The 21,926-nt window shown below is 39.4% G+C and overlaps 2 protein-coding genes across 2 annotated transcripts; one reads left to right on the plus strand and one right to left on the minus strand.

The window, feature by feature from the left end:
• Positions 1-1,809: 1,809 nt before the first annotated feature.
• On the plus strand, positions 1,810-12,479 carry LOC135248202 (WD repeat domain phosphoinositide-interacting protein 2-like). The gene is made up of 12 exons (XM_064322547.1): positions 1,810-2,061; positions 3,417-3,499; positions 3,902-4,071; positions 5,536-5,632; positions 6,011-6,108; positions 6,219-6,311; positions 6,403-6,473; positions 6,746-6,853; positions 7,416-7,580; positions 8,294-8,401; positions 9,135-9,235; positions 10,658-12,479. Exons 1-12 carry the CDS (start codon positions 1,988-1,990, stop codon positions 10,768-10,770), a joined length of 1,281 nt encoding a protein of 426 aa, XP_064178617.1. The 5' UTR covers positions 1,810-1,987; the 3' UTR covers positions 10,771-12,479.
• Positions 12,480-13,046: 567 nt separating this feature from the next.
• arpc1b (actin related protein 2/3 complex, subunit 1B) lies at positions 13,047-20,101 on the minus strand. The gene is made up of 10 exons (XM_064322549.1): positions 19,836-20,101; positions 18,654-18,728; positions 16,591-16,695; positions 16,022-16,244; positions 15,462-15,569; positions 14,975-15,181; positions 14,376-14,451; positions 14,084-14,280; positions 13,402-13,492; positions 13,047-13,209 (listed from the first exon to the last, which is right to left on the minus strand). The coding sequence occupies exons 2-10, from the start codon at positions 18,715-18,717 to the stop codon at positions 13,171-13,173; spliced, it is 1,110 nt and encodes a 369-aa protein (XP_064178619.1). The 5' UTR covers positions 18,718-18,728; positions 19,836-20,101; the 3' UTR covers positions 13,047-13,170.
• Positions 20,102-21,926: the final 1,825 nt, after the last annotated feature.

The following is a 21,926-nucleotide window of genomic DNA, read 5'->3' on the forward strand; positions in this document are numbered from 1 at the left end:
AAACTGTCAGCTTTAACTTAAGGGTATTTTAAATCATACCCAGTGAACATGTATGAATTACAGCCCATTTTATACACAGTCTCTCAATGTTAGGGACCCAAAAGTAATGGGAAAAATTAACATAATATTAAATAAAATCATCATATTTAGTACTTGGTTGAAAATCCTTTGCATTTGACACTGGGTATCTTCTCTTGTGATCCTCTGCCAGGCCTGTACTGCAGGCATCTTCGGTTCCTGTTTGTTTTGAGATATTTTTGCTTTCAGTCTCATCTTTAACAAGTGAAAGGCATGTTCAGTTAGATTCAGGAAGGGTGATTGACTTGGTCAAGAACATTAAATTTTTGGCCCTAAAAACCGCTTGGCTGCTTTAGCAGTGTGTTTGGGCTCATTATCCTACTGCAAAGGATGGAGTGTGGCACAGTGGGTAAAGAACTGCGCTTGTAACCGAAAGGTCGTAGGTTCGATTCCCGGGTAAGGACACTGCCGTTGTACCCTTGTGCAAGGTACTTACCCTGCATTGCTTCAGTATATATTCAGCTGTATAAATGGATACAATGTAAAGTGCTATGTAAAAAGTTGTGTAAGTCGCTCTGGATAAGAGCGCCTGCTAAATGCCTCTAATGTAATGTAATGTAATGCAAAGTGAAGTGCCGTCCAGTGACTTTTGAGGCATTTGCTTGGATCTGAGCAGATAGAATGTATCTGCACACTTGAGAATTCATCCTGCTGCTGCCATCAACAGTCACATTGTCAATAAATAAAAATGAGCCAGTTCCAGTGACAGCCATACATGCCCGAGCCATAACACTACCTCCATCATGTTTTAGGGGGGTGCTTTGGATTATGAGCAGTTCATTTGTTTCTCCACATAACATGCAGCCTCCTACTATAGACACCTGCACTTTTCTCTTTCCCTCATTTTGGAACAGGTTCTCATCTGATCTGTCCGCGAGAGTTTGTTCCACAACTCTTCAGTTTTTTAATATACTTTTTAGCTAATTTTATCCTGGTCATTCTGTTTTTGAGGCTTACTAATGGTTTGCATCTTGCAGTGAACCCTTGGAGGGTATGCTGGTGTGGTCTTCTCCTTGTTTTAGTCTTTAACAGCTATGCCTACATCTTAGAGAGTGTTCTTGAACTGTTCAACAGTTGAAAAGGTTGGTTTTCTTCACAAGTGAAAGTATTCTTCAATTATCTCCTACAGAGGTATTCCGTGGTCTGCCAGGTTGTTCACTATTGCTGAGCTCACCAGTGTACTCTTGCTTCTTAATGTGTCAGTTGATTTTGACACACCCAAGGTTATGTCTCTCATTGATTTATTTTTATTTTTCTGAACCATAATGGCCTGCTTTACTACATTACCATCTAGATGTTCGGTGAAAAACCGACTAGATTTGGTTGAAATGTTTATTTTATTTATCACATGCATGTTTCTTTTATCGAACAGGTAGTATCTTGCCTTACATGTCTACATCGTTTTGGAATAACCCTGGTATTATAATAAGCATATTAGTATTTTATGCGTATTTTACTTTATTTAGTTATTTATTTTTTTCTGTATTTTATGTGCCTGTCACCACAACGGAAGTTCCTTGACAGGGCAAACAATAAAAGCAAGCAATGTGATCAATTTAATTGATTGTTGTTAAGACAGTTTATACCAACAGGTTTCAACGGATCTGAGAAACAAAAATGTAGCTGCATTAGGTGGCCTACGATACATCCTATTGAACGGGGCGTACAAACATAGACTGTATTAATAAATATATTTCTGTGCCGACCTTTTGCTAGGAATATGTCGCGAAGACCACGTACCCCAACTGCGCAAGCGCAGAGCGTGGGCGCACACAACACTGCTTGATCAAAACAACAACACAACTGGACAGGGAGAAAGAGGAGGATGCGGCGGCGGTAGCAATGAGAGGTCTCGGAAAATTAGACGTAGCTGATTCTTACTGTTACAGTAGTAGCTGGTGCGGAGCTCATGAACCTGGCCAGTCAGAGTAGCGAGGCCGGCTGCTGCCAGCTCCTCTTCGCCAACTTCAACCAGGACAACACGTAAGGAAGAATCGCGGAGGGGGGTCACAGCGAAATCCGGGGCGGGTGGCCTATAGCCCCAACCTTAAGTGAATTTCTCAAAAGACAAGTAAATTAATTGGTTTAGCTATGTTTACAGAGATTAAAGCTGCGTTTGTGCGAAGGTTTGCGACCCAATTCCATCTCGTTATCTTAACTAATGCTGCTGAAAAAATGTTTCACCACTAGTCGTTCACACTTGTTAGCTAGCTAGAATAATATCAGAGCTGCAGGTGTAGCCAGCTCAACCGAACTGACACCTGGTTTTGACCGCATACAGCACATGCTAGCTAGCTTGCTCTTCAGTAAATTTGCTGTATTCTGAAGTTAACAAGATTCGCTAATGTCAACCAGCTAGTCCATTGAACCATTTCTGTGATCTAAGATAAACTTATTGGCTAGGTATTTGCGCCTGCAAAATGATAAAGGAAAGATGTGTGTTCAGCTATTTAGCTACATAACCAGGTAGACACCGATATGGCCTGTTCGGGAAATTAACGTTACACAATCCCAACAGAGATGACCTTGTCAGACAAAGTCAATGATTAATTTCAAATCGGCTAGCATGCTAAATTGGTCTCTAAAGTCGCTAGCATTGCTTCGCAGTAACGTAAACACTTTCATTAGCTTGCGACGTCAACCATTTGCACTGTGCAAAAAGTTATTGGCTTTGCTATTAGCCAGGCAAAAAGTTTGCCCATAACTCATTTGGCAGTGATGCGTGTTGTGGTCAAGGTGGGTCGCTAGGTTTATGGTTCCAAATTCCAAACTTGGCCCTAGGCCCCCTCATGTACAATCCAAGAATTGTAACATATTTAATTTTTCTTAATTAGGTGCTTTTCATTTTTAGAGGAATTATTTATCCTCTTAAGCCACATATGCCAGAAATAGTAATGCAAGCAATGACGAATAAAATTCCCATGAATGCTTATTCTGCTATATTACAAATAATTACATTAAAAAGTGGTCAAGTATTTTTAATTGATCAAATTAAAGACTGGTGAGAATCAATAAGCTCCTAACCCCCCCCCCCCCCCTCCGCAAAAAGATTGTGTCACATCATGAAGTAGGAACTTTAAATTCTTTCAAAAATTAGAAAACCACACACCGTCACAAGTTTAATGACACAAATGAAAAGAAACTAATTTATCATCACCATATTGGTGGTAATGTCACCTTTATAATAAAGAACAATGGCTTGTTGTAACAATTTATTTGTTTCATTGAAACTGCTAAATAGCGTTTTTGTATCCAGTAGGTGCATGTTATAACAGTCAGTTGTAATGTGATTATCAGTGTCAGCCTGTTTTTATTTATTTTTTTGTTTTCCTTTACAGGTCCTTGGCTGTTGGCAGCAAATCTGGGTACAAGTTTTTCTCTTTGTCTTCAGTTGATAAATTAGAGCAGATTTATGAATGCAGTAAGTATATATTTTTTCACTACATACATTTTAGACAATGTGAAGTCGATAAGCTTTGTACGAATATCTATAAAGAATGGGAGAGCAGAATAACACTATTGCTAAAAGATCAACACACCTTTGCCCATGTTGTGCTTTATCCTGTTACCACCTATAACATGTATACTTCAGTATGTTAGGCTATAGTAGTAAATGTGTGGTGAATGTGATAACAGTTTTGTTCTCAGAATTAATGTTTTATTTCTAACTAATTGCATTTAAAATTTTCATTTTAAAATGTTGCGCTCCAGAAAATCAAAATCTGTACACTGAACAAAGAAGTAAATTAATAGTAATACAGTCATTCATGACTTACTGATGTTTTAAGCATGGTTAATACTTCTTTTGTAATTCTCTCTGCAGCTGACACTGAAGATGTGTGCATTGTGGAAAGACTGTTTTCCAGCAGTCTCGTGGCCATTGTTAGCCTTAAAGCTCCCAGGAAGCTGAAAGTTTGTCACTTCAAAAAAGGGACAGAGATCTGTAATTACAGTTACTCCAACACTATTTTGGCCGTGAAGCTCAACAGACAGGTAAATATGACTTTTCACATTTGGTTCTGTGTTTGTTCATTAGGGGTGGATCTGAACCTGAATACTCCATTCACTCCAAATGCACAGGTAATACATTGTATTGATAGTTTTTTCCTCTGGAAGTTAACCAGTGATTTCAGAAGATTCTTCTCTCTCTTTTCATTAATTGTTACTACAGGAAAAAAGTTTGATTCCCACAAAACGGTCAACAGTGGCCTGCTATCTAGCTTGCAACAGCCCAATATTGTGCTTTTTTCCTGATTGCTCTAAATATACTCAGAAGATGACATATTTGAGGTTGGTAGAGATTTGACAGGGCTCCCTGCTTCTTCTGCACCTGTAGTGTGTGGTGCCACTAGTGCTACAGCACGAATACTGCTCAGACAGAGAATATTATAAAATATAGTTGTATATAATGGCTAATCATTTAGGTAATCTAGGTTAGTGTTTTTTGTAAAAAATGAGCTTTAAAGGGAATTTATTTGTTACAATTCTTTATAATTAGTGATGACAATGTTTAATTGCAAGTTTAGTGCTTTGAAAATAGAAAAATTGCAATGTAATTATATATAGGTAGGAAAATTGCCATTTCTTTTTGTGTAAATAACTTCCGGTCTAAGCCATGGCCACCTCCAGTTTTCTGTGCAAATATAGATGCAGATAATTTTGTTTGTTAAATGGATACAGATCGCATTTGTGTGATCTCTACTCATTCCTATTAGTCATGCCAGTTGGTGTAGAGTTGATCTAATTCTGCATCCATAACAGAGGGGTGTATTGCACTATATGACCAAAAGTATCTGGACACCCCTTTGTGTGAGGCTGTTTTTCATGACTGTTTTTGGGCTAGGCCCCTTATTTCCACTGAAGGCAAATCTTAATGCAATTACATTCTAGATTATTCTGTGCATCCAACTTTGTGGCAACAGTTTGGGAAAGGCCCTTCCCTGTTTCAGCATAGCAATGCTCCCAGCCACACAGTGAGGTTCATATAGAAATGGTTTTTATGAGATCGGTGTGGAAGAACTTGACTAGCTTGCACAAAGCCCTGCCCTCAACCCCATCCAACACATTTGAGATCACGTACGAGCCAGGTTTAATCGCCCAAGTGCCCAACCTCATTAATGCTCTCCTGGCTGAATGGAAGCTAATCCATGCAGCAATGCTCCAACATCTAGCATAAAGCCTTCCCAGAAGACTGGAGGTTGTTATAGCAGCAATGGCTGGACAAACTCCGCATTAATGCTCATAATTTTGGATGAGATTTTTGATGTCAAGTGTCCACGTACTTTTGGCCCTGTAGGGTATTTCTACAAAAAATACCCTACAGGGCCAAAAGTACGTGGGCACCTGACATCCAACATCTCATCCAAAATTATGAGCATTAATGCGGAGTTTGTCCAGATGTGCACGTGAATATTGATCAATTTATTTTTTATTGTTGTGTCACTTCTGTTTCAACAGAGGTTAATAGTATGCCTGGAGGAATCACTTTATATCCACAATATTAGAGATATGAAGGTGCTCCACACAATTCGAGAGACTCCACCCAATCCTTCAGGTAGTTCAGATTTTTTTAAAATATGATCAATCTTCAAAGCAATTTAGCCCTTTAGGTTTTCTGTGACACAGCTGCCATAATTGTAATTGCAAGCTAATCAAGCACGAGTGTATTAATTTTAAGATAAGAATTGAAAATTCTTTCTCTAATGAGAGCAAACCATGAATCATTTCCACCATCTAGCAGTTGTTGTGAAAGATTTAATATCATTGTTTGGAAGTGACCAATATGAATATCTTTCTTTTTGCAATATTCATAAAAGTTGTGAAAACTCTGCTGAATACCAGTCTGATATTGACAGTGACAGCTGATATTGTTCTATTTATAATCCTGTTTGTGGCAGTATCAGTCTCTAAAATATGTTTTATTTTCTTACAGGACTGTGTGCATTGTCAATTAGTAATGACAACTGCTATTTAGCATACCCTGGGAGTGCAACAATAGGAGAGATCCAAGTTTTCGACACAATAAATCTGGTACACTATCATTCATGGAACAGCTAGCATTCTTTTCCTTTTTTTAAATGTATAAGTTACATATTAATCCTCATGGCTTCAAACTAATTATCTATAACATTATCCTCTAGCGTGCTGCAAACATGATTCCAGCCCATGATAGCCCCTTAGCAGCTCTGGCATTCGATGCAAGTGGCACTAAACTTGCAACAGCCTCTGAGAAGGTATACAATTAGAGTTAATTCTGTGGTTTTGGCCAAGGACAGAGGATAGAATTTAAAAATAGTTACTGTCTCACTGTGCTGTGTCTATCAGGGGACTGTGATTCGGGTATTTATCATTCCAGAAGGACAGAAGATCTTTGAGTTCAGGAGGGGAGTGAAGAGGTAGGTAATAACCAACTGCACAATACATGTCTTGCCATCTGTAGTAAGACATGTGTCACCTGTGCATGTTGATGAAAGTGCCACAGGAGTTATCCTGTGGCTTGTGGTCACATAGTGTAATGTCAGCATCCTCTGTTTGGGGATTCCAGACAGGGTGATATGAATGAAGCAAAGTATCTTTAAATGCACGCTGTGAAGTCAACAGGAAATTCCCAAGCAGTCATTTGGAAATTTAAAAAAAGCGGTGAGCTGTATGTGTTCTTGCTCCACAGGTGTGTCAGCATCTGTTCCCTTGCATTCAGCATGGAAGGGCTGTTCCTGTCTGCTTCCAGTAACACTGAGACAGTTCATATCTTTAAGCTGGAAACCCAAAAGGACAAGTAAGTCTGTTTTGAGATAAACAGAGTATGATTTGAAAACTCTTCCGTATGTTGTCTTCACTGAAATCTCAGCAAATGTTTCTGGAATGCAACTTCAGGGACTGCATCACATACGGCTTTTTGGTTAGATCCACCGGTGAGATTGGCAGCCTCATATTAAAATCACGGACCTCTGTCAGTATCTTGTCATTCTGTCTTAATGCAGCCAGAAACTCAAGATGTTCTGAATGCCAGTATTTGAATAGATTTTTGTGGATTCATGTCCTGCTACGGCACAGTACGTACTCTTATCCACGAGACGAATCTGTGATAAATATTAAGTGGTGAATGTGACTGATTTAACTTCCTGATATATAAATTGATTAAATACAAGTTCTTTTGTTTGTGTAATAGGTCAGGGATTAGCAAGCATTTGTAAATTTGGAAGGAGCTTTGGTTTTAAATTTAGATTTTAATGAAGAAATGTAGACAATACCAGAGGTAATAAATTAAACAAAAAACATAATTGTTAAGGCTATGGAATGTCTTGAAAACTTAATTGTGTATGCTGCTGTCTCCACAGGCCACAGGAGGACCCCGGTACATGGACTGGGTACTTTGTAAAGGGGCTGATGGCATCTACAAGTTACTTACCAGCCCAAGTCACAGAGATGTTCACCCAGGGCAGGGCCTTTGCCACAGTCAGACTGCCCTTTTCAGGCCACAGGAATATCTGTGCACTTGCCATGTAAGAAATTACCTTTTATTTTTATTTTTAATTTTTCAAGTTGAGTAGAATGTATGCGGGCATGCTATTTTTATTTAAAGGGAGCTATCTTACACAGCCTTATTTGCTCATCTTTTTGAAGGGAGTAATTTTGGAAGGCACTGTATGTGCAGGGGAGTGATTACCACACAGGTGTGGCTCGTCAGTTATTTCAGCGAATCATCCACCCACGGACAGGGTCATGTGGATGCTGGGCAGGCCTGGCTGCCTGCATATATTTGGTCTGGGCAGATTATAAACAGCAGACGTGGTATAAAAACACAGTGTTTTCTTATGGGAAGATGCCTCTGCATTAAAAATGTCTGGCTCGGGGAGATGATGATAGTGGTATTATGAGGGGGGCATAGCACTATATATTGGTAATGCTTTTTTGCACAATGTCCTTTTAGAAAAAGCAGCATATTGGTCCTCTGTATCAGCACTGATTCTTTTATATGGTCCTCAGTATCAGAATCGGCTAAGAAAAAATGGTATCATGTTTCTCTAGTAAATGGTTAAATAAACAAAAAAATATATTAAATTGTTTTTTTTATGGAATAAGGAAAGAAATCAGTGCAATAGGCTCTCACACATGTGTTTATGTATATGCTTGCTTGTAAATCATCCCTCACACAAGCTCACACTCATAACTAGAGATTTTGTAAACAGTCTTTCTTTTTTTGTTTTTTGATCAGAATCCAGAAGATCCCTCGCCTTGTGGTGGCTGCAGCTGATGGGTATCTGTACATGTATAACCTGGATCCCCAGGAGGGGGGTGAGTGTAGACTAATGAAGCAGCACAAGTAAGTACTGAGACCAACTCATTGCCCATTATGCAATATATAGGCAATTTAGCTATTTTCCTGTCTGCGGGATGATATGACAGTTGTAAATGTAATTTTTTAAACAAACTCCCATTTTATTAACAATGTTTACATAACAGTCTACTTCAGGCTTTGATTCCATTATGAACTACCTATAAGAGATAAAACTTGGTAACTACCCTGCTTACTCAAAATGGCTGACTGTGGCAAAGGCCCTGTCAAAGTCTGTGGATCGTGGCTTTTTAAAGCGTTTCTTTTGGGAAAGAGTTTATTTGTTACAGGGTCAGTCCACCGTTCAGTGAGTCCAGTGTATCTTGGAATAAAGAAGGCATTGCTACATAATGTCTTTGCTACAGCATATCCAAGACTTTCCAATTAAATTAATGTAAAAGGTCTAACAAAATGTCACATAAAAATGGAGTGGAGGGAGTGATGGATTACTGAAAGACTGAGTAACTAGCAGAGAGAGAAGATGAAATGACAGTCAAATGTTAAAGTATTAAAATGGATGCAGCAAAATTTTAAAATGGATGAAACATAGAAGGTGTTTTTGAAGCATGACAGGGAATCTGTTACGCAGATGTCAAAATAGAGGGGAATAACTGTCCATCATCTGCATAGATGAGTGTAGGGTGAGCAAGGAGGACCCAGATGTAGGGAGGTTTTCAGTGTTGTTTTTCCATGCTTGACGTTATCTTCCCCGCTCTGTCAGATTGGATGGCAGCGTGGAGACGCCCAATGAAATCGTGGAGCCGGCAAACCATGACCGCCCACTGGTGGTAGCACAGAACTACAGCACCGGTGCAGCCAAAGGTAGCTGTCAGCCTGTTACAGTCTTTTACATGTTGTAGCTCCATGTGCAATTTAGGGGCCTGGTTTTTCATGGTCTCAATGCAAATTATAGCTGTTATGTATTGCTGTAGATTGCAAATGTTCCAAGCAGGACCATTCCAAAAAAAAAAAAAAAAAATGTTTTCAGTATTAAAACATTTCAAGATGAAGATCAGCTCTATGAATAAGGGATGCAAACATCTAAACCGAGCTATTGCTGCCCCCCACTGGCCAATAAGGAATCACACACTATTCAGAGCTATACCAAAATGTTGACTGAAATCAGAACATGAAAATGATCAAACTAGCGGCTGTATGTAGTGTGCTACTTTTTATTTTCTTTAAACAGAAAGCATTGTCTTGATTGGTGTATATGCCACATTTGGCTTCTGATTTGATCACGATAAATTTGAAGTGAACTACCAGATTGTATAGTTACTATATCTACTAGATTGCTACCTCTTGCCTTTTGAGCATTTTGTCCTTTCAGCCTTCATCAGAGCTTTATCTGAGATGGAAGACCATGGGACGTGGGTAGAACAGTATTCCTGTTTAATGGAGAAAGAGTATACACATCAGAATTCACTTCTTTGGCTACTTTAAATCTTTACATTTTTTAAAATCAATTGTCTGTACATTTGCTTGTACTGTCAGTCCACCAATTTTGCATGCAGTGTTCCAATCTTTTAAACTTATAAAAACTCCTTAAACTAACGTGAGCATACACAGCCATTTCTGCTTCCTCGCCTTAAGCTTCCATAGTTTATTGGAAAATTTTTGTCTGAGATTTTTGTGAAATGCATGATGAAAATCATATCACAGTGCCAAATCTGAAGACTAGAGGGTATGTTTCATAGCTTAAGAAAATTAATCCATTTAAATCAACATTAGTAACAATGACTGAGTTGTATATTGAAGTATGTTGAATTTTTCCTTTTAGGTAGACTATGCTATTGATAGGGACACAGGGACCAAGATTTGTGTGCAGCATCACTGCAAAAGTCTGTTACATTCAGATATGACCAAGCAAAGGAAATGGTTCTTTAAAATGTGATCAGTCGAATTTTCTATGAGTGATAATGCCTTCGATAACAGGCTCAACACTGTAGATAAACAGGCCCAGACTAAATTGCAAAGAATGAAGACACTGATACATCTTCCATCCTCACATCCAGACTATACTAGATGCAGCGATACATGCATTTAAATCATGAGTTGGGCACTGGTGGAGACTTGCAAACCAGAACATATTGCATGCTTCAGTGATGTAATGATAAAGGATTTTGTTGTTTTGCTCCTGGGTTAATTGATTGCTTTGGGTGGATGTTCAGACCTCTCTAGTTTGGCCTGGTGAGATGACTTGAAATGACGTATTGTTTTTTTTTTTTTTTTTTGACGCGCTAGGTTACTGTGAGGATCAGGGAGCTGCTGGAGGTCCTGGCGTAGAGGATGACCTGAGCTCTCTGCTTCTGGACGAGGACAATGAGCAGCCTCCCATGATCCTGCAGACAGACTGAGGGATACGCCGTTTATTTCTGTGGAGAAGAAATGGACAACTGTGTGACATACTGAAAGGGGGGTTTGACTATGATGCTGCTGTGAGCTCATAACGGACCAGAAGAGGGGACCTTTTAACAAGCCTACCTGTGACCTAATCCTGTCGGCATTTATTAATTATATGTACATGTTTGTGTGTATGTATATACATTTACAGACACATCCCAGTAGCTTTTAAATCTTGTAAAATGTTATTATATCTGCTTCTGAATAACATAATGGCAGTTATTTGTTGCAGCTAGTCTTAGCTTTGCCTGCATGTGTGCCAAGTACAGGATTTCAAGAAAAGGCTTTATTTGCACAACGGCAGTGTATGGTGAGCCTTTATTTTCCGTCACGTCAAGGCCTAAACATGGTGTATCTTTGACAGGAAGCAGACCCCAGGTAAAGGCCCAGTGTGTGTCCTGCTCTATGGCAGGTCCATAGGCCCGTATTATTTCAGGCGGGAGAATAAAATCTTGTGTAGATGTCAGAGAGAAGTGGAGGAAATGGTTGAGCTCTGAGATGCAGGAAGAATAAGCATGACGCTGCTGAGCCTTGGAAGGGCTCACACAGCCCTCTTGGGCCCGCCAAAATCCAGATCATTCTGTTCTTTTCCATAGAGGTACGTCACTGATTTGTCCTTCTTTTATGTGGCTTGTTTATCTTGGAGGACTGGCTGCGGACTGCTCTGGAAAGAACATCTCCCCGCTGTCTGTTTTATTCCTTAGTTTTCTAATGTGTCTGGCATGCTAATATTACAGGTGCCATTCCCAGGTGTGAAATAACTTCTGCAAGAATTGTGACTACACTAGAACAGCAGAGACGCAGGGGCGATCCTGCTGTTTGGCAGAACTCATTATTCTATTTTTTTAATGTCCTTCTGCGAAGGGGAGCTGTGACTCAAGAACAGCAGGTCTGTGTTTTCTGTAATGAGAGCTGAGGAATGGGAGTGTTTCCTTCTTCAGTGTCCAAGCTTTTCTTTTACTGTTCTCAAATTTATCCTGTTCCCACCATTTCCTTTCCCCTGATGTGCTCTCCCTAGAACTCACTCTGAATGTGTATGTACACTTAATTTATAATTATGTAATGATTAAATGTAGTGTATGTTGGTGGTTCAATAAAAACAGTTCCAGTAACTTTATGGTAAACTGGCATTCGTTTTCACAGCTCTGAGACATTTGACAATGTTAATTATTGTTCCTGGTAGGGCTTGTGAAGTCCCCATGTTCCATCCATGTGCTATAACTATACAAGCTGTCTATAACTGACCAGAGGGAAAGCAATGGGCATGTATGTCCGCTTCTCTCCAAGGGAAAGTGTGACTGGTTTTTCCTCACACGTCCATGTCTTTGTTTGCTTTATAAAAGTCTAAAAGCTGTGAAAAGTGCTAATGTGTTGTTTTGGTTTCCAATATTGTAACATTTATTTAACATTAGATAGCATGGGGATGTTCCTTTGTTGATAAGTACAGCTGAGGTAATTAGTGTCTTTGTGGGAAAATTATACTGTGAGTGGGACACATCCCTGGGAATTAAATAAATATCAATGAGTCTCATCCAGAGGAGGCAGAGTTGTACCACATCATATGTTATTTTGAATCGCTCCCTGCATCAGCCAGAAGAGAAATTTGAGTGTTCTTCTGTACCAAAATTTTGAGGGTGAAAATAAAAGTTTTGAAATGGAAGAATTGGGAACATTCCTTTGCTGCATCTTTATGTTAGGCCTGTTATTATACACATGCTTGTCGGAGTCAATGTGTTACACTGTACAAATTGAACTTGGTAGGGAAAAGAAACATTCTTATTTGAAAAAGCAATATAAATCATGCTGTTTTTCATCAGTGGTATCTGTTTTAATGATTTCATTTTATTTCAGCTAAAAAGATTCCCTTTACATAAAAGACTTAAGCATAGGAAACACATGTGCAGTTTTGGCTTAAACTGCTGGCATATTTTTGTCTTGCATATTCTCTGGAACAGAAAGATTCTGAGAATGTACAAGACAAAACATTCCAGCAGTTTAAGCCAAAACTGCACATAATGTTTCATATGCTTACAGTGCCATGAAAAAGTATTTGTCCCCTTCCAGTTTTTAAAACCACAGGTAGCCAAACACCTTAAGTCTGTAGTGCAAGTAAAATAGGCAACAAGAAATATGGCAAAGAAGAAGAGTTTAGAAGGGATTTGATGTGCATGGGCCAAGTAAACATGGTGGCAAGAAGGTTATTCCCTGCAAGAAATTTCCAGGTACAGTGTTCAGAACGCACTCCGATGGATCTTTTGTTTATTGATGACATGACTGCTAGTACAATGTGAATGTAGTGTGGATATACAAAAAGGTTGATGTAGAAGTTACCATTTGAATTTGATTACAACATGTTAAACTATCTTCAGATCTTTCATTGCAGATTCTAGTGTCTGAAAAAAGAGGGAAAATTAAATTGACATATTTCCAGTATATCAACACAATATATCTATACTCTATATATAGTATATCTATAATCAATGCATTATCTTGTATCTAAATATTTTAGCTTGTAATGTTTTTCCTCAACATGTATGTGCTGTCAAAGCATGTAAAATATGTTGAAAAGATTTACATGGTCTTACCTTGACATCCCAAATTGCCATCCCCCCATCCATTCCAGTGGTGCAGAATTTAGCACACTTGGCTTTTCCACCATCCAGAACAGAGATTTGGCTAAAAGAAAAAATACCACAATACTAAGATTCCATGCTAAGACATTTCCATATGTCCGCTGAACTCTATGAATTTATGGTTCAGACCTTCTGAAAACTTTCCATAGTTACATACAAAATATATACATTATGGCTCAACCTTGTTTCAGATTCCCTCATCAAATTCCAACCTGTTTAAATATTTTTTTTTCTTTCGGTTGACCTGTTCCAATACAACAGGCTAGGGTTAGGTCAAGGTGTAGGTTTTTAAGTATTCTGACAAAAAACATCAGTGAGTATTAGTATTAGTACTAATTAGTATTAGTAGTAAAGTATGTATTCTTAAAGGGATAGTTCACTTTCTGGAGTGTCATTTTATTATTTCAGTTTCACTATGTGTTTAATTGGCCCAGATGGTTTTTGCACGTAATGAAGAATATTAGATAAAGCATTTTCTGACTGCTGGCATTTGTAGAGGTATTGACAAGTTTCTGATTTAAAGCAAAAAAATGGACTCCAGTTTGTACAGCGATACACTAAAGTCAAAATAATATCAAGAGAACTCCTGAAAGTGAACTATCCCTTTAAGAGCAGTATTCCCATCGGCTCCTGCCTGATGCTGTTCTTGTGCAGGGAATCCAGCCCGGCTTCCTTGGTCTCGGAGGTGGCCTTCTTGTCCAGGTTCTGGAAGCGCTCCCTGGCGGTCATTCCTCGCTGGGAACTCTGCTTGGGCACATCCAGCCTTCCACCAAAGGTGAGAGTCGCCTTGTCGGCATCATAAACGAAGAGCACTGGGTAGCAGTCATGCCCCTGAGACAAATTGCAGACATGTTGAGATGACAGAGGGAGACACCATGGCTGGTCTAACAGAATAGCTGTGAAGGGATCAGTGGGTTCATGCTTACCGCTGCTACCAAGCTGTTCTCAGTGATGAACGTCACACACAGGAGGGGGAGGGTTTCCGAGCTCAGGCTGTTGATACTTATGGAACAGAAGCAAACTTAGCTAGGAAATTTTTTAGATGACAGAGAAAGCAAATTAATTGGTATTCTGTATAGAATCACTTTTAGATGGCTGCTTGATCCTCAAAACTTCTAGAACTACTCACATACTTTTCTTTATGTAAATGCAGTTTCATTCCAGAGTCACAGAAATGTATGCACAGTACCTTAACATCATAACCTTTAAAATTAAGGTGGCCTTTTAAAAAAAGCTTTAAATAGTAAAATCTGATTTAATTGTCTTCATTTAAGCTCTAGCTAATGTAAATTTTAGCACGCTGTCTCCACTACAGACAAGAATTAATTGTCTGGAAAATAAAATTCAAGCACAATATTGTCACTTAGCATAATATTTACATAAATTGTGTCATCCTTCCAAGAATGCATGCAAAATAGACACAAGAAAATTACACACATAATTGGAAGGCATTTTAAGATCCTACCATTAAAAATATAATAATGTAAAAGGCCTGAGTAAGTGTCCTGTACATCCTGATACTCACACAGTGGTCTTCCCACCATCAGCCACAGCCACCATACTGTCATGGCTGGTCCAGGCCACCCGGTTCCCACTGCTGGAGAAGCACACACTGTGGACCCACCCAGCAGTGCCAGTTGACTCAAACATCACCTCCCCAAAAGGCATCTTGGAGCCCCAGGGTGTGGGTGCTGGCTTCTCCTCCACCTCTCTGATGTAGGCAGAGAAAATCCTGGAAGCAGAGGCATCGCTTTAGGTGACAGTTAAGGCATCTCAAACCTTATGAACTGGGTCTATGATGGTACAAAGGGTTTTATTTTGCCCAGAGAACCTTTAGATGGTGCAGAAATACAGTGCAAGTACATCCAGAATTAGCAGTATGTCAAATGGGAAAAGGAAATGTATGATGGATGTTACGAAGAACAACACACAGATAGACCACCAGGGCCTTCATCAACATTCAAATTTTACTCAGTAACTTGTGACACTCAGTAGGTATGAATGGTCTTCACCTGCACTTGAAATCACAGGATCCGGCAGCCAGCAGCACATTGTTGGGATGCCAGTCTAAACTGAGGACTGTGGAGCGAATTGGCTTTTTGATGTGTTTGCAAACCCACCTGGATCCCAAAAGCAGAAGGGGAAAAAATGATGCAGTTAAGGTGTGTGATTCATTCTGTGAGTGCACTCCATTACTGCTAGCTGGGTGTGGAAATGTAGCAAACATTGCATTAGCTGGTAAAACATATTGATGGAGTGGGAGGATTATGACACTGACCACACATGCTGTATGTTGTGGGGAGAATCCTATTTTAATGAGACCCACAGGGAGTACATGATCAGCTGACCAGTGTTTTCACTCTCTCTCAGTTTAACAAATACCAGTTTAGCCCATTCTCACAGGAGAATGAGAGTGGCTGTGCTTGAAAAGCATGCAAACTGCTCTAAAGCCGATTAGCCGTGTTCATCCTTCCCTGTGAAAGCTCCACGAAACCACCAACAGCACGGTGCGCTGTCAACCCTACATGGTGGATGAATAATGTGAGAGTAAATTTGTGGATGTCATTCTCACCAGTCATTCTCCTGCTCAAAGTAGCAGACTGAGATGAGGCGGGAGCCACTCCCCACAGCAAACTTGTTCTCTCTGGGGGACCACTTGACACAGCGGGCAGCGCGGTTAATCCTGAGGATGACCAGGGTGGGCTTCCATGCGTCGCCCTTCAGGCTCCACACGTAGGCGTTGCGGTCGGTGCCGCAGGTGACGATACGGTTGCTCTCCGGGGCCCAGTCGATGCCTGGGTGGAGAAGAAATAACATTCATATCTGTTTCTGTGGTTTAAACAATTGTATGCCATATAATGCAGAGTAGATACAGCCAAGTGCCACAGAGTGCCAAGTGTGACATAAGAAGGAATAAAGCAAGAATAAAAAATTACATAAAGACTACAAATTAAGGCCACCAAGCTACACATTACAAAATAAGGCTGACGAGGAAATGCACAGCACCTGACAAACTGTGTGAAAAAAGTGTCAAAACTGGGCCACTGTGCATCCTCACTGTAGATTTATTCCAAAAAAATAAAATATCAAGGAAGCACCTGTAGGTGTTCTCTCTTCTCTTTGAGCAGGACATGTCCTCACCTGTCACCTGGCCATTGTGCTCCTTCAGTTCATGGATCTTTGTCCACCTGACTCCATCCTTCTTGTAGATATGAACTTCATGATTGTTTGGACACAATGCAATTTCTTGTAGAAACAAACAGGACAACCAACTAAAAGATTAATACTTAAAACGTACAAGTTTTATTATTGAATTTTATTTGTATTACTTTATTATTATTCTATTATTTTTTAAGATTTTAATTCTTGGCTAAAGAATCTTATGTGAAACCAAAGAAATGATTGTGATAAACCGTTGCAAAGCATAACCGGAAAACCCAGTTTTCTGGCTCAAGTCCAAACCAACTCTTTAAATCAAGGATGTTGATCTCATTTCAACTTTGGGGAGACAACAAACAGGTAATTTTCTTTATGATGTTTTTTTGTGTGTGTGTGGGGGGGGAGGGGGGGTGGTGGACACTAACAGTATCACCCAATACAACCTGATAATATTGGGGGAGCGATTTGATGTTTTTCCAGAGTTGGGAAAAACTGCCCCCTCTCTGACCACCCCCCCCCCCCTCCCTGGGATCTATGTCTGTTCTCTAAATAGCGCAAGGAAAATCTTGACCTTACTTCAAACACAGCTGCTTCAAAATCAAAGCAGAGATCCAGGCTAAAAGTCCTTTCACAAATTGCTTTTTGAGAAGAGGCTGACAAAAGCAATGCCACTTTAAATGGAAGAAAACAAAATTCTCTTAGATGTAGACTAAGATCACAGACACCCATGGTAAGGACACCCATTCGCATGTTCACAAAGGAATCATTTTTAAATGATACATGTTGGTCAGAATTCATAACCTGTTTGCTGTCTAATGTGGAGCAAAAACACAAATAAACGTGCATACATGCATAACATTAATTCTACAACACTTTCCTTTTTTGCAAACTAATAACAGCCCTTTTTTCCCGGTCTACACTCCAGGGATCTGGTATTCGCAGCAGTCCTCTTTCTTGCCCATGTTCCGTGGGCTGATGGAGTCCCATCCAATTAGCAACAGCAAACCATTCAGGGTGAAACTGGAAGTATGTACAGAATTCATTCCTAGTGGTTCTCTCATAAGTATGAGCAGAAATGACATCTTGGCTTTCGTAACCATATGTATACCTGTGTATACAGGTACATACTCTGTGTGTGTTTGTGTGTGTATAATACTTGAATCAATTATGAATTTATGGCACAGAAACGGACTTTCCTTTAAAGACGTGTTTCTTGAAGGTCAGGAAAATATTTTGAAAGTTCTTTATGTGTTATTTGTTTTCTCCCCTTTGACCCACGCCCTGAGTGTACAATGGAGCTGAGCCAATAACTCAAGGGAAAGGCGTGGCTCTCTGGGTGGATTCCAGATATGTTGCAAACAGCTCGCTGATCCTTTAACACTGGCCAGGGTGGAAACACAGGCCCCCACCATCTGAAATCCAGTTAGCTGGGCATATGTGAGAAACTGTACACCAGATGGTAAAAATATGATGGAATACTTTCAACCAGCTTGTTTCACAGTCATTCAAATTTCTGACCAGACTCCAAATCTGACAGAAGAAAAGTAACTTCTCTGTATCCGGTGTAATTATGTACAGGAGAAGGTAAACAAGTAATGAATTTAACTGAAACACCTCTGATGCAATTTACCAGTTCCTGAATATTTGTGGCATTGCGAAGTGTTTTTCAGCTCCGACAAAGAGCTGTTCACCCCCACATCTGATCCAAGCTCTTTCAGGACTTAAGGGTGTGATAAAAACTAAATGCCTTTCACCTTAGAACCAAAGCAGAAGTATGAATGGAAATTTAAGTCCAGTAACAATTACTGTAAATCTAGGACTACACCACAAATGCTGGCAACTTCTGTGCATCAGTGTGCTGTTCCAGAGGAATTACCTTCCATTAGCTGGACATCCATCAGTTATTGCACTATACTGTATTTACTGTACCTGAAAGATGTGTATTCTGATACCTGCTTGTCCAAACAAAAATATTAAGGAAACGGTTTTAGTATTTTGGCGACATCCGCCACCCTTCAGATGTGTATAGTCACGAGTGTACTCACGGGTTCTGTCCTTGCTCCAGGCATGGCAGCTGATGGGTTCCAGTAGAAAACTGTGGTAAGCCATGGCTGATGACCCTGCAGATTGGAGAAAGCTTGTGACAACTCTGAAATGCAGCAACACATATTTGAAAGCCCCACACTGTTGGTGACTTCAGTTTGTTTGTGCTAATTACTGTATCTGACAATGTGCATAGCAAAGTCATTTCATAATTATCAGTTTAATTCCTATTCTTTCCAAAGCCTTGACGATTAGAGATATAGGCATAGTACTGTACTGCAGTCTTTTACCAATTGTCTTGTGCAATAATAGCATATCTCTACGCTGATGTTAAAAAGAGATGTTGTAAATGCTGAAAATCTAAACCAAACAGTCATGTCCAAAGTTATTTGCTTCAGTTGAAAAAAACATCCAGACTCCTCTTGCCATGGGTAATAAAAATATCAGGGTGTCCTGGTCTGTATTTTTCCTCTTGCCTAGTTAATTGAAGCCAGACTACACTGGAATGTCACATGTCGACAGCAAACAACTGATGTTCACAGCAGCATCAGCATGTAGGTCATAGCAAATGATTTGTTGTATACTTTTTATTTTCTGTGAGTGAGTCTGCCATTATTTAATTTTGACTCAATTATCTATGAATTATAATTATTCTAAAACACATTTACATTTATGGCAGTGCCTTGGGCATTTCTCAGTAATTAGTCATTACTGTGTGTGCCACAAAGTAGCAGTAGTTCAGTTTCATGTGCAAATAATGACTGTCAGCACACGTCCGAAGAATGACTGTTAGACAGCACACAGACACACACACACACACGTGTGTGTTCGTGTTACCAGTGTTAAAGGATCAGCTAGCTGTTTGCATCATATCTGGATTCCACCCAGAGACTATAATAGACTATAATTCATATGTTTATGACTATATTAGACTATAATTCATATATATATATATATGAATTATAGTCTAATTACAAAAATGTAATTTCTTCTGAAAAAGAGGTTTTTTTCCATAGAAGTTTACTCAGTAACTGAAGTTTTCAAAAATCTTAAAGGATTTAGCCTGAAAACGGATCAGTTCACTATGAGTCAGACATGTTAAACTCTTGCATTGACATGTTCTGATCCTGTAAACACACCACCGTATCCTGCTACGTGCACCTAAAGGAGCGGATGATACTTACGGACTGCAGAAAGCTGAGGAGAGAACGGGCCGATGAGGTGAGAGCAGGAGCCTCAGTTCATGGACTCTGAGCAGTCAACACGAACTCCGGCGGAACTCTGAATGAAGTAAAGAAAACTTTCTACTCACAAACTGCCCCACTTCCCTTTTCCTGCCTGAGACATATAAGCACTTCCTTGTGTGGGGGTGGCTTTCAGCCCACAAAGAGTGCCGGCAGTTTAACTCCTCATGCCTACATGTCAGAAAATATGGAATGCATGGCGTCTCTATGATTTATCCAGACTTTCCTGTCTGAATGGGGCAGCTTGATCTGGAAGCATTTAATGACACAGGGTGGGGTTTGGCATTCTAGACTCAACTTTGCATTAAAGAAACAAAGTCTAAATGTGACCGAGACCTTGTGCATCAGATCTTTTACACTGTGAAATCCTACACATGCAATATTTTGCATTCTTGGCTTGATACATGTTGTCTTTTTAAATCTTTTATCTTGCCATAAAATTGTGCACAATGAAACAGACAGTACAAAACATACAGTAACATTTTTTTTCTTCAGATAAATTGTATCCTAACATACATACCAGCAAAGAGATCAGGCAGTTCTGAACAACAGATTCTGATGATGTGCTCTAGAAAATATTGTCTTAGATCACAGATCATAGTACAGGACATTGCAGAACTGCCTTGGTGTGGTTTTGAAGTGAAAATTAATGCACTAAAATATTCACGTTTCATAAATACATATTCTGATTATGGAGAAATGGTTTGAATACTGTAATCATTTTGTCAACTGAAACTGGAGGGAATTTGCAGTGCAAACGCCCCCGTGCTGAGCAAATTAGTGGTGTAGAAATGCAAATTTAGTCACTGTAGCGACATGCTTGTTTGTGCAGACTCCTAGGGGTAGCTCCTGGACAGAACAGACCTTCCTTTGTCAGAGTTTTTAAACAAGCTGTGGCTATTTCCACAGCTTTCAACTCCCACACCTTCAATTACAACACTGACACAGCACTGCTCCCAAAGATGAATAATTCCAAAATTATTATATTATTATGAATACCCAGGATTGCAGACTGGGAGTGATGTTTGGAATATTTATGTTGGATTGGGTGGTACAACTGCTAACTTATGTTAGTCCACATGACCTATATACTTACTGAAAATTGCCAAATCATCAGAGAATATCTTGCATTATTAGCCATTTTAATTGCATATATTAATATTGGTCTTGTTCCAGTTCTACTACTCATTTGGACACTGGCTGATCCCATTTTCTAGCCAATACATATTTTTCTAAATGTTACAACCCATTATAGCAATGGCAATGACAAAAATAAATGATAGCTATATAGGATAAAGACTCTAATATATACAAGTCCTATGCAGGGTGATACTTCATACTTATTACACCGGGGTCAAATGAACACAAAGTTCTTGTGTGTGATATAAATTCAGAATTTCTCAGTGAGTGCAGAATTTTTTTTTTCCTGATGAATCCCCGTTCTAATGAGAGGGACAGAAGACAGCTGGGCCCTTCCTCACAATTTTAAGTCAGCATGGAAGGTGTGCTGGTACATTTCTATTCAAGCCTGCAAGGCAGTGCTGCTGGAGCCAAGAAATCAGCCCTACTCCCTGTGTGGAATAGCAATGAACTGAACCAGTTAATACAAAATGCAATCCATTTTGTTTGATAATACAGTGCCCTCCAAAAGCATGGCAAAGGTAGAGTGAAATGAATCTCATTTTTGGCTATATACATCATACCGCAGACATTTGAATTTGAAATCAAGAGGAATAGGAGACAAATGTAGAATAAGCTTATATTTAATGGTATTTACATGTGTATGCTTTGTGGGTTTTCAGTAACTTAATTTTGTGTTTGAGCTGTTTTTGGGGTTCCTGTTCATTTATTTATTTTTATTTTGGGGGGGGGGGGGTCTCCTCTTCAGTGAGTGAAATGCATGCTCGAGTTGGATTTAAAGGGTAAGTACCAAAAAACACCATCCCCCAAAGATATTAGACCGATTCATTTTAGTCTAGAGGTTTTTTGTTAAATTAAGATGAAATTGTTGTTCGTATAGCTTAAAATTTG

The sequence above is a fragment of the Anguilla rostrata genome, chromosome 2 (assembly GCF_018555375.3).
Source record: "Anguilla rostrata isolate EN2019 chromosome 2, ASM1855537v3, whole genome shotgun sequence".
NCBI lineage: Eukaryota > Metazoa > Chordata > Actinopteri > Anguilliformes > Anguillidae > Anguilla > Anguilla rostrata.